The sequence below is a fragment of the Lonchura striata genome, chromosome 2 (assembly GCF_050655825.1).
Source record: "Lonchura striata isolate lonStrDom1 chromosome 2, ASM5065582v1, whole genome shotgun sequence".
In the NCBI taxonomy this organism is placed as follows: Eukaryota; Metazoa; Chordata; class Aves; order Passeriformes; family Estrildidae; genus Lonchura; species Lonchura striata.
The window spans coordinates 45,798,501-45,815,394 of NC_140704.1; the positions used below are offsets into that span (position 1 = coordinate 45,798,501).

At 37.7% G+C, this 16,894-nt stretch overlaps 1 protein-coding gene across 2 annotated transcripts in view; it reads left to right on the forward strand.

Moving 5' to 3' along the window:
* LARS2 (leucyl-tRNA synthetase 2, mitochondrial) overlaps nt 1-16,894 on the forward strand; it is an 81,987-nt gene that overhangs the window by 50,480 nt on the left and 14,613 nt on the right. The window contains exons 13-17 of one of the 2 annotated variants that reach the window (XM_021547917.3): nt 912-1,010; nt 3,831-3,968; nt 11,910-12,013; nt 13,187-13,369; nt 15,944-16,113. In XM_021547917.3, the coding sequence (XP_021403592.3) occupies nt 912-1,010; nt 3,831-3,968; nt 11,910-12,013; nt 13,187-13,369; nt 15,944-16,113 (694 nt within the window). The remainder of the gene's footprint in view (nt 1-911; nt 1,011-3,830; nt 3,969-11,909; nt 12,014-13,186; nt 13,370-15,943; nt 16,114-16,894) is intronic. The other variant, XM_021547918.3, reaches the window with a different exon arrangement.

A 16,894-nucleotide genomic window follows, 5' to 3' on the forward strand; every position in this document is an offset into this window, starting at 1 on the left:
ATATGCAGTTAGTAAATATGAAATAACCAGTCCACATTCATTATATATAGTTACTACTACTATATACATGTGTTTAAACACATACAACTATTAACTGTGTACATTTCTTACATATAATCAGTGTCATTTATGTACAATAGTGTCACAGATTACAAAGTTTCATTGACTTTAGAATAATCCCATTGTTTTAATAGTAAGAGTTTTAAGAGGGATCATTTACAACAAATGGAAGTTTATTAAATGTGATTATTGGCTCCTACAAACTACAGATATTCAAGGAGAAATTAACAGAAAGTAACCTGAGCTCCTAAAATCTATTTTGAAACTGTTCCTTAGGGCTGCAAATATAATTACAAGCAAAAATCAATTTGCTGTAATCACAAATTAAAATTGTGCTACAAGGTCTAGAAGAGATTTGATCTCAATGAAAGCTGAAACTAAACTAAGTTAATTTTTTCTAGAGATAATAAATGGAATCTGCAAAGACCATTTTGTACAGACAATCAGTGAGAGACAACCACCTGACCTTTCTGCTAAATCTGCTGGTACCTAATGAGTGTGATCTATATTCAGTACCCATTTATGGCAAAGTATGCTTGTCTGTGCTTTTTAGCTTTTAAAATGGCAATTCTAAAAAATTCCAGGATTGAGAGGGCTGTCCAGTGCAGTGCCATCTTCAGGTGATGCTGGATGTGATGGCTGCTCAGGCTTCTTTTGGCTTTCTTTTGCTATGTTTTGGGAGGGAGGGGGAAAACGTCAGTCCTGTTACTGTTGTTGGTCTTTTTTTGAACATGTCACTCTTCAGACTGCTCAGTTTTCAATCTAAATGTCTTTGTGGCCACTCTGTCCATGTTTGGTTTTTTTTCAGGCTTGTCAATGTCTAAAAAAAGCTTTTCTCCCCTCTTGCTCAGGTGCAAGGCAGCAGCGCGACGAGAAGTCGATACCATGGATACATTTGTTGATTCTGCTTGGTACTACCTGAGGTACACTGACCCTCACAACACTGACAGGTGAGGGCTGCAGGCACAGGGCCACTGGGGGCAAGCCAGCTACACAGAGCAGAAGGGAACAAAGAGACCACACACTCAGGTGCTTCCAGCTTCTAGCTGCAGTCTACTGGCACTGTAAATTCCTGCACTGCCCTCATTTTGTGCCTGCCCTTTGGGCCTGAGCACAGCAGAGGGTAGGTGGTGTGGTTTAACCACTGCTGGCATTTAAGTACCACACACATAATGTGGGCTGGGAAGGACAATTAGGAGGAGGAAGAAATTAAAAATCATGGCTTGCATAATAACAGTTTAATAATTGAAACAAAGTATAATAATAATTATTATAATAAAAAGGAGAGGGAGAAAGAGAGAGAGAAAACCTGGGAAAAATAAGTGATGCACTGTATAATTGCTCACCATCTGCTGACCACTGCCCAGGCTATCCCTTAGCAGAGATTGGCATCTCCCAGACAACTCCCCCAGTTTATATACTGGGCATGACTATGGTATGGAATATCCCTTTGGCTAGTCTGGATCAGCCTTCCTGGCCATGCTTCCTCCCAGCTTCTTTGTACATATGCTCTCTGGCAGAGCATGAGAGACCAAGAAGACCTTGGTTTATGGTACACACTGCTCAACAACAGCCATAACATCTGTGTGTTATCAACATTATTCTCATACTGAATTCAAAGCACAGCACTATACCAGTTATTCAGAAGAAAAAGAACTCTATTAAAGGCAAAACCAGGACAATATATGGAGCTGGTCTAAAACTGTTATTTGTTGACTCCTATGTCAGGAGATCAAGATCTGACCAGCTCTAGAAGAGCAGGATGTGTAAACACAACTATGTAAGTACAGGAACTACAGGGCAAAGAGCAGAAATTTGCATGAACAGGAATTATAGGGCAGGGCACAGAGAAAATGTTCAGCTGAGGAGCTGAAGTCCTTAGTGGTGGGTGTCATCAGGAATGACAGCCTGCTATGACTCTGAGATTGGTAAATTGCATGGCATGTACCCTCCCTGGCAATGCACTGAGTAGTTCAGTGTGTGGCCAGGCAGTGCTGTTCCCCTGGTAAGAAAAGGAATAGTCCAATGTAACATCCAGCTGCCAAACCTGGCACCTTTGCTTATCTCCTTTTAAATTCTGGTGACTCTTGCCATTTCCTTGTGTGCAGACCTCAAGTGAAGTGGCATCACAGCAATCTCCTGCTGTGTCAGCACTTCCACTACATGCATAATTAATGAAAGGAGATTTTTCATGTGCTGTGGACTAGTGTCTGCAGCATGGAGAGTGTGAGAAAACAGATGTAGTTGTTTAGCTGTTTTTCTGCTTCATAGACTGCCTGTAGTAGTGCTGCTTGATAGCACTTTCTTTTCTCAAAGAGGAATTAGTGCAACATCCCTACTATGTAGTCTGAGGAAGATAGGAAGAATATTTTAAAACATTGATACCACATGATGGGGTATTTGGGCATGTATTTCTTTATTTATTGTGCAGTGTCTGGGAACATACTACACGTACTCTGAATTAATAGTGCTGGGCTGATAATTTTTTTTTGTATTGGCAGCACTAGTTTGGTTAAACTAGAAAAAATATCTTCTGTGAACTCTTTTATTTCATGCCAGTTTTAATTATTTTCTAGTGATAGCATGAATATATTGCTGCTATTACTGAGTGAGGCAGATTGCTTCCTCTCCATTACAGTTTGAAGTATTTTTTGTGTGTGGGCAAGAGGGACTTTTTCAGAAGTTGAAGAATAAATAGTCAGATGTAACATCCAACCGTCAAAGTAACAGCTTAGTGTAGTCTAATCTGTTTTACACTGAAATGAGAACATTTATATGGACTTCTGCACTAAATTGCTGCCTGCATTTGATTTATTTAGTTAGTTCTTTTAACTAAGCTATGCATATGTAAACTCTTAATTTCCATAAGCCATATTTCACTGGTCTACAGTTCAGGAGAATTACTCTGTTGATTCTGGAACCCTATGAACTAGTTAGATTTGATTTGTTCCACTGAAGACATGAATCCCAGATACATTATTTGCTTCTGGGCTCATCTATGAGGAAGGAAGTGTCGCTGTAATAAAAATTACAGATGGAATAATCACGCAGACAGACAAAACAAGTAAATTTATTAGAGCAGGGGCTTGAAGCCTACATTATAGAAAAACTTCTGTACAAATGGTATTTTGTGGGCCCACTACAGGAGACATGGAAATATATAACGAAGCAATAAGCAATGCTGGGAAACCATTCAGGTGACCTCCAACGATATAGTAAATATGCTGTAAATGGCAAATTTACTGTCATTTCATCGAGCATCCTTCAGCTGGAGTGCTGTGGCCCATCTCACTCTACAGAGCGTTCTGCAGCCTTAAACTGCATCATTGCCCCCTAATGGCAACAATGCAAACCGTCAATTTAAACAAATCAACTGTTTTTAAGTGGTCAGGTCTTTTGTCTTTCATTCTAATATATTTGTATATAAAGTTTGCTAAATACAAAAAAATTTAAAGCTGGCCACAGGGTATTTACAAAAAAATCATTTAAAGAGCAGTCAAGCGTTTTCATTGCTTTCTCAGATAATTGCTTGCCTGAAATACAAGAAAATAATCTTTTTGTGGATCTACATCTCAGCGGAAATTAAATTTTTGTCTATAATAAGCATTTTACTTAAAGATATAAAAAGATCTGATAGCAAACTGAAAGTTTCATTACACATGTATTGCTCTCAGTAAACAGTGTTGTCCAGTTAAGGACGGTGAGCTACTTTAGTAGTGCTGATCTTTCTTTTCAGCACTGGATTTTTTCCCATAATTTTGTTTTTTCAGGCCCTTTAATAGTGACTTAGCAGACTACTGGATGCCCGTGGATTTGTACATCGGAGGAAAGGAACATGCAGTTATGCACTTATTCTATGCAAGGTTCTTCAGCCATTTTTGCCATGATCTAAAGATGACAAAACACAAGTAAGCCTTACATATTTCCATTAAAATCTTTCTTATTTCATTTGACTTGCAAGAGTATTAGCGGACATGGTTGTGATGGTGGAACATTACATCAAATAAGCCTGTATTTTCCTGCTTTGTCAGTACTTGGTTTCTCACAGTGAGTTGCACTTCCTGTATGTGTTCATACAAACATTTTTATTGCATGAGTATTAACTGGCTCAGAGCAAGTGATAAAGTGCTATTGTAGGATTCCAGCCTGCAAAAGCATGCACAAACTAGTAACTTCAGGCATTCTGTGTAGTGCTATTATTTCAAATTAGGTAACTTCCTACCAGTAATAGCATTAATTCCAGTGGAACCATGCATATGTAAAAAAAAAAAAAAGCACTCTTATAAGTCACTGTATAATTAGAGCTGAGCAGTACAAAATACTTCTTGATAGGCAAAAGCAATATATTAATCTCATGTCAATTTATTTTTTTATTTAATTAATTTTATATAATTACTTTTAATTATTCTTGTTGATGCTGCTGCTATAGCCTAATTCACTGTTCTCTGTTTTGGTTAGAGGTAAAGTTTAATGGAAGAAGGTGAATAATCTGTTGTTCTGTTCTTTGTCCTCTTAGATAGGTTCTGACCTTGACATCCCCTTTTCCACTGAAATTCAGTTCTTTTGTGCCCTAAAATGCCATCCTTAGCTTGGAGACTACTAGTGGCAGAACAATGAAACCCTGGCCCATGCTCTGTCCTGTTTCCCCATCTGCAGAGAGGACTGAATAGATTGAGTGAAAATTAGTGGCCCCATGAGAAGTGCTCAGTGATTTCTCAGCCACAACTCATATAAATAATTCATTTTTTACAAGTATTCGCTGTAAAAACTTGATGTGAAAGAGGAGCCTAAATATATATATCACTGAACTCACTCAAATGCTGTAGTTTTGCTACAATACTAGAATTTAAGTAGTTGTGAGCCAGAAAAAGATGGACAAGTTACTGCAGCTGGCAGAATGTTTCCCCAAGGTATTTCCTAATTTTGATGAAAATAGTCAGTGTGTTTTCATAACTCATTCTTGGCTGTGCAATAGTTTGTAGTGAAATCTGTGTTTGAAATACTGGATGCACATCATTTGTGTACCTGTGTTTCAGTCTGTTGTCTGCAGCTTGTGTAGCTGCAGCAGGAAGGCTGTTTCTTCTTGCCAGAGTGAACCTTTCTAAGCAGACCCCTCCTCTCAAGAGGTGCTATGCCTTCAAGCAGAGAATTTTAAAGCTTTTCCTTGCAAGCAATTTTAGGCTTATTAATTCTACAAAAGGTTTTATAATCCTAATCCATCAGCCATATAATGGAGCTGTAACACAGCAGCAAAATGTTCTTTTGCTAGTTAAATTCTTCAGCCTTCCAAAATGACATTAACAACATTAGTGTCTGAAGTATTGTCAATATAAAGTGAGATCACAGGGCAGGGGAGATTTTCTTGCAAAGTAAGTGGTTTGCTTTGCTGTGCTAGAAAAAAGGGATGAAAAGAGGCCAGCTGGACTAAAAAGGGACCTCCTGTGTGACCTTAAGAAGACCAAAATATGTGGAAGGAAATTGGAAGTAAGGATGGGCTACCCTTGGAGGAATGTAGAAGCCTTTACTAGATAGGCAGTGTGGATTATGGAAAGGTCATAGCCCATCAGATATTGAAACCGATGAAGAATGTGAATGTAGTTAGAAGAGCTTCTGGACATATATTGAAAAGAGCAGCAAGGAAGACATTGGCCTGATGCAAAATACAGCAAAGAGCCTAAGTAGAAAAGGAGGTCTTTGCCTTGGCCTTTGCTGTCAAGGTCTGTGCTTAGTAGGAAAGTTTGAAGTCAATAGACACTGTCCATTGTAGAGAAGGATTGAGTTAGGGTTCACTTAAGTGAACCAGACACATAAAAGTTCCAGGCGTGAAAGGCAAGGTGACTGGAGCAGTCACCATGGATTTACCAAGAATAAATTATGCCCAACTTAATCTGCTTTCCTGCTGTGCTGATGTGATTCCATCTGTGGATGAGGAGAGAGCTGTGCATAAATTATGCATATGATTTACCATGACTTCAACAGAACATGTGGGGCTCTGCCATCTGTGTGGGGAGGATTACAGCAGAGAATGGCTTAGGGGTCCTGATGGACACCAAGTCAGAGGTGGGTCAGCAGCTGCCAATGACATTATACTCTGCTAGAAAAACCATGCCCAGCTTTCGTTATCTTTGCTCATCATTTAGGAACAAGTAGAATACTGTGTCTAGTTTTGAGGCTCTCACCCCAGTGTGAGGTACACTGTCAAACTGAAGAGGGTCTAGAGGAGGAGCACCATGATAGTCAGAGGTTGGAGCATATGACATACAAGAAGAGGCTAAGGGAGTTAAGTGTGTTCCCCGTGGAGAAGAGACAGCTAAGGAAGGAATGTAATTGCTATCTATTGCTACCTAAAGGACGTTTATAGAGAAGATAGAGCCAGACTCGTCTCAGAGATGTATGGAGAAAGGAAAGGAGTAACAGTCACAGATTGCAGCAAGGTTCAGCTGGACAGAAGGAATACAGTTTTGTCAGGGAAGGTGATGAGACTGGAACCATTTGACTTGAGACATTGTGGCATCTCCATCATCATGTATTTCAAAACACAGCTGGCCAGGGCCCTGAACAACCTGAAGTTAGGTCTGATATGAGAAAAGAGTTACACCAAATTACTTCCAAAGGTCCCTTCCAACCTGCATTATTCTAAGGACTCTGTGATTCTGTAGCTGCATTGCTTTGGAATGTGTTTTGTTCACCCTCTGGTGTGACAGACCAGTAGCACAAAAGTTGTGTAGTGTAGCCTGATCTAAATGTGGTAAATTGCAGAAGAAAACTCTACCTTCAGTGAAGAAAAATCCTTAAGAAGTATTGGCTACATCTAGTGATGATGGCAGAAGAAACTTGAAGTTGCTTTCTGTAGAAGCAGTTTGCAAGACTGTGGAGAATACCTTTGGCACTGGATACAATCTCCAGAGCTATTGCACATGTGAAGATCTGTTCCAGCATTCCCCGAGGGCCAGGTGTATGAACTGCTTAGGTGTGTGCTTAGATGTGTGCTCAGACTGCAAGATGACTCTAACAAATTCATCATCGTGCACAAAATTGTTCACTTGCTTCAGCTTTATGCAAGGTAAAGCATTAGGTGCTTTGAAGCCATGAAGTCAAATTAGAATTTTGGTTTAATATAGAAATCATAACTCCTTTATAAATATTACCGTGTATTTTAAATGTTTTAGTGTTAATCAGAGGCCACTTTTGCTCAGTCTTCTGTTTGAAGTGCTCAAGGGCCAGTCTGAAAGATCTGAAAAGTATAATTAGGAACAACAACCTTATTGTTAAGGAAGCTCAAAGTCATGATGTCAAAACCCACAGCTCTGAAGGAAAACACTAAAATCTTAAAAAACACTGCCCTCTTGTGCATTTTCAATCTCTCTCTAGTAGCTTAGGTCTTTTCACTGATTAAAAAAATAAAATTGTTATATCTCAGTTAACAAGAGCTGCCACCGTTTAAAGCGTCACCTATCATCCTTAGAAATTGTTGATTCCCCTACTTACCTGTAGTAGTTTTTCATTTTGATGTGTTTTCTTTATGGAAATTTTTATTGTTTAGCTCCTATCCTGTGATGTTCAAATCCGTTTAAATACTTCTGGGTAGTCTTTAATTATGAGTAGTCTTTAATGGCTATTAATATAATAATGTGGTTGAAACAGAAATTTAAATTCCTAGTTTGGATTTTCAAAGCAACCTTTCCAAATATGGTGTAATGATTATTACAGAAATGTTACAGGTATCAATATAGCTTAAATATCCCCTAAAGATGAGGCATGGTCTTTTATTTTTTAATGCATTGGACTGGAGATGGTAGGAAATTGAGCAGAAATGCTGCTCAATTTCTTAGTAATGACAAGGCAGAATAAGTGGTACCCTCTGGGTATTCATACATGTGATATCAGATTAAGCCCAAATTGATGTCAATTTGTTCTAGCAGTCTGGTCTGTAAAATACATTGCTTCTATAAATAATTCACAAGGCAGCAAGCCCTCCCAGCTGTGACCACTGCTGGGAGAGGGGCCAGGTAGGCATCTGGGACCAGAAAACTCCTCCTCTGTTCCAACTTAATCTACCATGGCAGGCGTGTGTTGACACTCTCCATTGCACCTGCTCAGCTGTGCAAGTACAAGTTACACAGAATTTGTTTCTGCCCTAGACTTCAGTAATCAGTTCTGTGTGATGAATAATTGGAAATGGAATCTAGGACATGCTCCCTGAAGGATTATAAAGCAATAAAAAATGTCATTGTTGCCATTAAGTCAGCAGATTTGACTCTGATAGAGGGCAAATCTGCTGAGTAAGAAGGCACTATTTTTCACATAGCTGAGTTACAGAGCAAAAGAAGATGTGCGTGTGACAGAAATAGCTTGTTCTGTGAAGGAATGATGCTGCAGCTTCTCTGCATTCATTTAGGACCTTATCACTAATGCTGATTTTAAGCAAAAGCTCTCAGTTGTTAACTGTGTGGAATCTTGAACATTCAATATTGTTTTGTCTTTTTTTTTTTTTTTTTCCTAAAATTATCAGTTTCCACATCCTGCAGTCACCTGTATCTAACAGCAGGTTACCCAGCCCCCTGAACTCAGCCGATCGTGACTGACCTTGTCTTGTCTTCACTGCAGGGCACAGCACTCAGGCTCTCTCAGCCTTTCTAAAGGTGCAGGGTGCAAATTCATGCTGTGAGCTCCCTTGCTAGGGCTATCCCTTCTCCTGAATTCACTATTTCATCGCTGTGGCAGGCTCCACGGTGTTCTTCCAGCCAGGTCATTTATACTAGGATTGAAAGTCCTGCTGGTCATCCTGCACATAGCAAAGCAAAGAGCATGAGAACATGGCACTGAGCAGGAATTCCTGATCTGTCTGTCATGCTTGCCCTTTCCATCCATTGCACGGTCTTAGAATGGTCTCTCATAGAGATGAACCTGTATATGAACATTTGAGAAAGGAAAAGATGTACTAAAGACTTAATGGCTAGCACAGCTGATCCTTCTCAGAGGTGCCAGGCATACTTTGCATGTGGGATGTACAACACGATCAAAGTCTGTAATATGGGCAAGGTCTCAGTGCAGATACTCCAGCATGAGCACAAACAAACTTCACAGGCAGGTGAAAACCTGTCCCATTCCATTATACCTACGGTCCGAAACATGACCAAGCATTCAGAGGAGCTCCAGACTCCTCCTCTGTGCCAGGAATGTCAGTGTGTCTGGAAATGGCTTAATTTCATTATTCTTGGTGTTTTGGATCAGGAGGTATTTATGGTGCCATGACCAGGTGCTGCAGTATTGAGGTCAGAATTGCATCATCCCTGCTGTGCTGCAACTCCTTGGCAGTTCCCTCATGCAGCCAAGAAGTGCCTTTGAAGGGAATTGTTTGAGGTGTGCAGTTTAACCTGAATTCAAGTGTAACTCTGCATGTGAACATGAGATGGAGCCACCACAACGCTGCCAAAATCACTGTGCATTCAGTGCAGGGCTCAATTTGGTTTAGAGCCCTGTGTTTAGCAGATGGGCTCTGGCTTTCTCATTTTGGGCATGTCTCCATACTCCTGCGGTCTCCCACTAGGGACACATGGTGGGGTTTTTTTTCCCCATACTTGGTAATGTATTTTGTATTGCATTTTTGTAGCCTCTGTCAGCATAAACAAAAATAAGAAACGCTTGTTCCTACATTCAGTTTTTAGTAACTTGGCATATGATCTGAACTAACTCTTTGTCATTAAAAGTAAGTGTTCCTTGAAAAATCACTTCCAGTGGAGAGCCCTATCTGATTTGGATGATCTGGCTACCTCATTAGCTTTACTTTAGATAGCAGGAAGTGTAGCTATTTTAATAACTGTTTGAGATCTTAAACAGACTGAAGTACTGAATGATAGGGAGGGAATTTTTTTTCCTGTGATGTTATGTCTCTAGTTTGTAGAGACAGGAGAAATGTGTTTTATCCTGATGCCTTTTCCCACCATTGTTGTTGATAGGGTTACAAAATATTTTGTTCCAAATTTTTACATTCTAATTCACTTGGATAATTTATAATAATATTTTTGTATTTTAGATTATTTTTGCATCCTATTTTTGTTTTTCATTTTACTGTCTAAATTTGCCTTCAGTTCTCATTCCCTCAAGTTCCTTTACTTCTAAACAATAAGATTTTTCAGTCAACCTCTGAAGTATCATTTACAAAATATTTATAGAGATGCTTGAGTTGCTCCTAGTTAACATTGTTGATAAAACCAGGTGGCGTGGCAGAGACTCATACTTCTTTGTGACTGAGTGATACATCAATATGTGCCAGTACTTGCACAATATTTACAAGTATACAAAATATGCAAGGAAGGAAACTCATGTTCAAACTTGAGCATGTTGAAGATAAAATATGAAGCCTGTCACTTTCTCAGTTTATAGTTTTGTTTTCAAATATGTTCTTACTTCAGAGTCATCAAAAGTGTTTAAGGACTAGTATTTGGCATATACCTGCTTTAATATGATACAATTTAATGATACTTCAATTGTTTTATTAAATTGCTTTGGTTTAAATAGTGGGATAAATTGTCATGTAATTTATATTTCTTAATAATTTTTAATTATTTATTAACTCCTTAACAGTGAATCATGTTTTGGATTATGACTTTTTTGTACATGTGAAGTAAAATGTATAAGTCTAGTTTTACTGCTTCTTTTTTAAATGGATATACTCTGGCTTTTTCAAAAAAAGTTAATAGAAATAATGCATCCTTTTACGTATGCATTGTACACATTTGAGGTTTCATTAGGTAAAAAGTGTAGAAAATTCAGATTGTTTAATATTGCACATACGTATCAGCATTAGGAGGGGCTGATGACCATGTCCTCCAAAATGATGGTCACTGATGTCCCTGTGTTGGAGGGTCCCATGAGAAGGCTTCCAAACTGTATGTGCTTTCTGGGACTGGCTCCATACCTCCTTTCCTGGCCCCTACTGTTCTTAAAGCTGTACTAGAACTGCCTTACTTTCCTGTTCCACTGAGTAGGAACCAAAAGCTTTAGGGATTAATTTTGTTGCCTTTTTCTTCGGTGAAAACAGTGACAGACATGTGACGGAATGCATTAGAAATGCAAGATCATTAAAGGAGGAGGCCACAATAGTGTGTCAACCAGAGCAGTGTTTACTTAGAGTGTTTCTTGCTGAGTGCACTACTGCCTTTCAAGCCTCTTTTTAGCCTTGTCATATACTAATTTCATGGAATTTTACTCTCCCTGCTGTAAATTTTGCTAGAAAAATAAGGTGCTAAAAAATTGATGCACTGAGATATGAACTTTTCAGCATTGCCCTTTTTCTAGTACACTTTTTCATACAGCTAGGCCTTCCTGGCTAGTTCTGCAAAGGGACAAGGCATGTGGGTGCTTATGTTAGAGAAACTGTCTTACCTGTTTGTAGAAAGAAATGTGCAACAGCATTTTGATTTTTTCAAAATCCTGTGTTCCTCAGAGGGAAGCTAGAACTAATTATTTGTAAGACAATGAAGCCAGGTACTTGAATGCTTTCATACAAGATTTTGCTTGAAGTTAGGGAAATTGTACTGTTGTACAAGAAACTTCTGTGCGTTATCCATATGCTAATTTGAAAAGTGATGTTAGAATAACTTAGTACTAAATTAGGGTACAGGAATGTGAGCAGAATGCAAATAAATACTTAAGACTTGCCAGCCAGCCACCATTAATCAATGCACAAATTACTCTAAGGTGCCAACTATTTATGTATAGTCAACTTGAAATTCTTGTTTCATTAAAAAATTGTACCTGATTGGCTCAACACCTGAGGCTTATCATAAAGTATGCTTTTGACAGCTCTTTTCAACAGAGAAGTTTCTTTTTCCTTCCATCCTTAGGGAGCCTTTCCATAAGCTCTTGGTGCAAGGTCTTATCAAGAATCAGACATTCAGACTAACAACAACAGGCCAGTGTTTGAAGAGAGAGGAGGTTGATCTCACTGGTAAGAGAAACTGCATGGGAAAATCAACATAGATGTGTTCCTAAAGCCAGGGACTGCTTCAGTGCTGGGAAAATTTGGAAGAGAAAATTAATCTAATATTTAAACTGGAGAGCAGCTTCTGTGAGTTTAGTATTTACACATACTGTGAGTACACAAAGATACTTCTATACAGGAGCTTTTAATTGCATTCAAACACAGAAACAGTGCTGTGGTATTATTTTGGCTCCAGTGCAGTCCAAAAGATCAAAAGTCAGTTTTGTTAAGACAGTGCTCAGCAGCCTGCTGAATGGAGCCAGTTAGTCCCAGCAAACAGACAACATACAAAATCATTGTGGCAAATCTAGCACAGGTGCAGGCATATTCAGTAGATATTAGGAATGTAAAACCTTTAGGAAATGGTACTCATTCTCAAGTTCTTTGCAGAGGCTTCACTGTGTAAGCTGGACTAATCATTGCTATGACACCTGTAGCAACAAAAATAGTTTGGTTGTATTTGCCTCTCTTAAGCATTCCTCTCATACATCCTTGTTTTCACTGGATAGTTAAGCCAGTTAAAAATCAACCCTCCAATCCACCCTCTTAAGTTTTGCCACTCTTTGCTACCCTTTTTTCATTTACAAAAGATTGGAGGTTTTTAGTAGAGGATTTTACTCAGTTGCACCTTTCTCAGTGTAAATGCCCCACGCTGTCTCTAAATTCATGCAAGAGAAAACACACTCTTTTCAGGATAGCTTACTGCAGTTGGAACCTGTAACTCTGGTATTTGCAAAAGCTAAGTACAGGTCAGAATTGTATCAAATCAGTACACCTATCTAGGAAGTTTTAAATATCATGGTTATAAAAAAATTTAAATATCAGAAGCTGTCAAGGCAGCAGCAATTAGGATGCATGCCAGATACAGCTTCCAAATGGTAGGAGACTTTGTGACATGATTTGATGGAAGCTTTAGGATTTCATTAGTGTTAAAAACATTAAGACAGGAAATATTTGGGAGGGAAAAGTGTTTGGAATGTGTTGGAATGTGGAAAGTATTTCTCTTTAAGGTATTTGGAAAAAACAAAAACCCAAAACACTAGAAACAGTTGTTTCTTCTCATGCTTAGGGAACAAAATTAATTGCTGTTACAAGTAAGCAAAATTTGTTTCAGTAGTTTTTGTATGTCTTAATATTTAGGAAGTGAACCAGTTCACCTAAAAACTGGTGAGAAGCTCCAAGTTTCTTGGGAAAAAATGAGCAAATCTAAGTATAATGGAATAGACCCTGAGGACATAGTGAAAGAGTATGGCATTGACACCCTGCGCCTTTACATTCTGTTTGCTGCTCCTCCTGAACAAGACATTTTGTGGGATGCTAAAAGTAAGTCAAATTTTTGCTGTACTTTGTTTTGTTGGCTTTTTTCTCAAGTAGTATAGTTTAAACACAAAATTAATACAGTTCTTGATTCCCAAGCTTTGGAAAAATGAATCAAAAAATATCATAAACAGGTTTTATTGTTTGTTTCTTTTAAAGGAGAGAGGATCACAAAGCTGTCACTAAGAGGGAAACTTACAAGATTATTGCAAGCAGCTTACCTTTTATAAGCTAAAAGCATATACGAAAACTACTTAAGTTGTATTTTCTTCTGAGAACTTAGACCTCATTATCTTTATTTTCCTTGAGCAATAATTGATTAACAGAAAATTATTTTTCTTTATAATCTGTTTTTTTATAATAATATCAGATCAGAGATACAACTTTACAATATTTTGTTATTTCTATTTATTAACACACATGCAATGGCTTTTGTAAGCTGGACTAATGAAATCTCAGAAGCAATTTCATTAGATGTTAATCAGAGTTCCTAGTAATTAATATTTCTAGATATGACATTTTTATGAGCTTACTTATTGAATAAGTTAAGAATTACCCTCCTGTGTACTTATTTACTCATGTCATGCAATTCCTTATACTGACAGGTCTTAATTACTTTTATCTACTTTGGTTCATACATTTTAATGTAGTCTTATACATTCATTTACATTTCACCTTCCTGTTACATAAGGCTTTAATAAAACACTCCATTCCTGGTTTCAAAAAGTGTAGTTCTTCATTCTTTCATGTGTTAACTTCTTGCCACTTAGTTCAGCCTGCACTAAACTTTATTTCAGTTGTGTCTGTCATGCTTTATATTCGTGTTCCTTTTTATGTTGTTGCACTATTATATGTACTGGAAGAGTGAGCTCTATGAGTTCTCAGCTGGCTTTTTGTCATCACCTAATCGCACCAGTAGAGAGCAAGGCATTTGAAAAGGTCCCTTAAAAGAACGAGTCTCTTAGAATCAAGCCTTAACAGCTGCATCCCAAACACTACACATGTACACAATTCCCTCTGAGGCAGCTAGTTTGGTGATGCACAATCTTTTTGCTGTTTTTTCTGATCTTGAAAATGGAATAATTAAATTACTGTGAGGATACTGTGTACCAAATCTTAGATGCAAAGTATACGAGAGCTTGGTGATTAAACATTATGTAAGAAAGCTAAGCACATGCAGTTGTAATGATAGCAAAAATGCATTTAGTCATTTAAGCCAACCTGTTTATTACTTGAGAAATACAAAGGAAGATTTTGGCATCATCTCATGTTAAAAATATTGTAAAACATGAACAAAAGGAGAATTTAACCACCTAAAGGTATTTCCAGGGGAGAAGAAAATAGAAAGTTAGGTGAAAAGCCATCCCTTAAATCTCCTTACTCTTTGTTCTGAATTTTTAATGATAACAAAATTATGAATGCTTAAATTTAAGCAATTAAGTAGGTTTTGTTGGGTTTGACTGTGGGCTGGATGTCAGGTGCCCACCAAGCTGCTTTGTCACTCCTTGCTTTTCAGTTGGACAGGGGGAGAAAAGTGCAACAAAAGGCTCAATGATTGAGGTAAGCGCAAGGAGATCACTCAGTATTTGCCATCATGGACAAAACAGAATCGACTGAGAAATTAATTTAATGTATTACCAATTAAAATTAGTGTAATGAGAAGTAAAACCAAATTTACACCTTTCCCTCATCCTTCCCTTTTTCCTGGGCTCAACTGCCTCTGTCTGACATGGAGGAATCTCCTAGAAACTTCCCAGAGAAGTGATCCTTGTAGCCTCTCCCTACCAAAACTTTGCCACACAAATCCATTACAGGAAATTTTTCATTCAGAGAATGTTAAATAGTAGTTCTCAGTTGTCATGATCCTTCTCTTCACTGGTTGGGATAGTCTTTGGGTGATTGCCCTACAGACTAGATTCCTTGTCCTTTCAGTGGTGGGCATCAAGTCAGGGCTTACGCCATTCTCCCCTGTGGTGTGAGCAGCCATGGAGTAGGACTGATGCTTCAGGGTCAAGGTCAACAGCTTCATTGTGGCCCCATCCCAAAATAAACTGTGTCAAAAGAGGCTACCAAGAGTCAGAGCCTATACCAAATAGCACAATAGCATCTCTTGCAACAAAAGCATACATACTTGCTGAAATCAAATTTGACAAGAAACTTCTCAATTTGAAAAGATACGTGTATGCATACTTGTGTATATGTTTGTATTCTGCCATGAATTCAAAAAATGAGAGCAGTACAATTCCTTTGTGGAGTCATTAAAACAGATGAGCATTCTAGCATTGACATAATGTTGGGTTATTTTACAGATTTTCATAAATATTCTATGCTGTATTCTTGCTATATACATCTGTTTTAAAGTAATTGCAGAAAAATACTTTCATCTTACTGATTTCCATTGAAACAACTCAGCATTACTTGTAAAGACATTTTTAATTGCATTGATGTCTTTCATTTAAAATAGAGTTTTTTTAAAAAATGCTTAATTCCAGTGTTCTGTTCTGTTTCCACTTTTATTTAAAGTTTTGGATTCTTTACTTTTAACTGACATTTGTTTCTGAAATCTTTCATTAATCTCAGCTGATGCCATGCCCGGCGTTCAGAGATGGCAGATACGCCTCTGGGCACTTGTAACCAAACTTATTGAAGCAAGGACTTCAGGAACCATGCCCAATCCTGAGCTTCTGAATAAGAAGGAGAAGGCTGAAGCCAGAAAGATCTGGGAGCAGAAGAATCTGGTGATTTCTGAGGTTAAAAGAAACACTTACATAGTTTCTAAATTACTAAATAAGTTGTTTCTTATGCTAAAACCATGTGTTTGATTTACAGAGCCAAAAACTTTTCCCCAAATGAGTAGCTATTTTTTATAAGTGAAATATTCTCTATGTAAATAATTTATCTACCTACAAATTTTGTGGGCCTTATTTAAAGGATGAAATATAAAGAACTTATTTAAAGGATGTATGCCTCATTTAAGGAATTTGGGATTCAAATTAACTCCATTTCAAGCAAAAAAAAAAGTAGGCGAGTTCTGTAGATTACCCTAACAAAAGCTTTGGTCTGTTTGCTTCATACCTCATTATCAAACCTACTGTTTCATATAGAACGAAAAAAGCCACTGCATAGCCTTGAAAAAAATACTGAAGTGGTTGTTCATCTCTTGTTATGTGTTATCTCCTGCTGTGATTAGTATAAATTCAGTTAGCCAAGACTCAGAAGGAAACATAAATACCAAAACTAACTTCAAGTAATTTTCTTTGGATAAAAACTTTTACCAGTTTAAACCTTGCTGTGAGGGATATTTAACTGATCATTTATCTAACTTTACAATTCTAATTTTGTAATCTATGAACAAGTTTTCACCAGTATAAATGGATTTACAAGATAAAAGGCCTCTTGTAGGGGCAAAGGGAAGATACTTTATTAAAGGTAATAAAAGGTGACTAATGCACATTTTTCATAGCATTGTTTGAAGCTTTTTAAATTGTGAAACAGAAGGGAAGCTAATTAGTTGAATTTTTATATGACTGT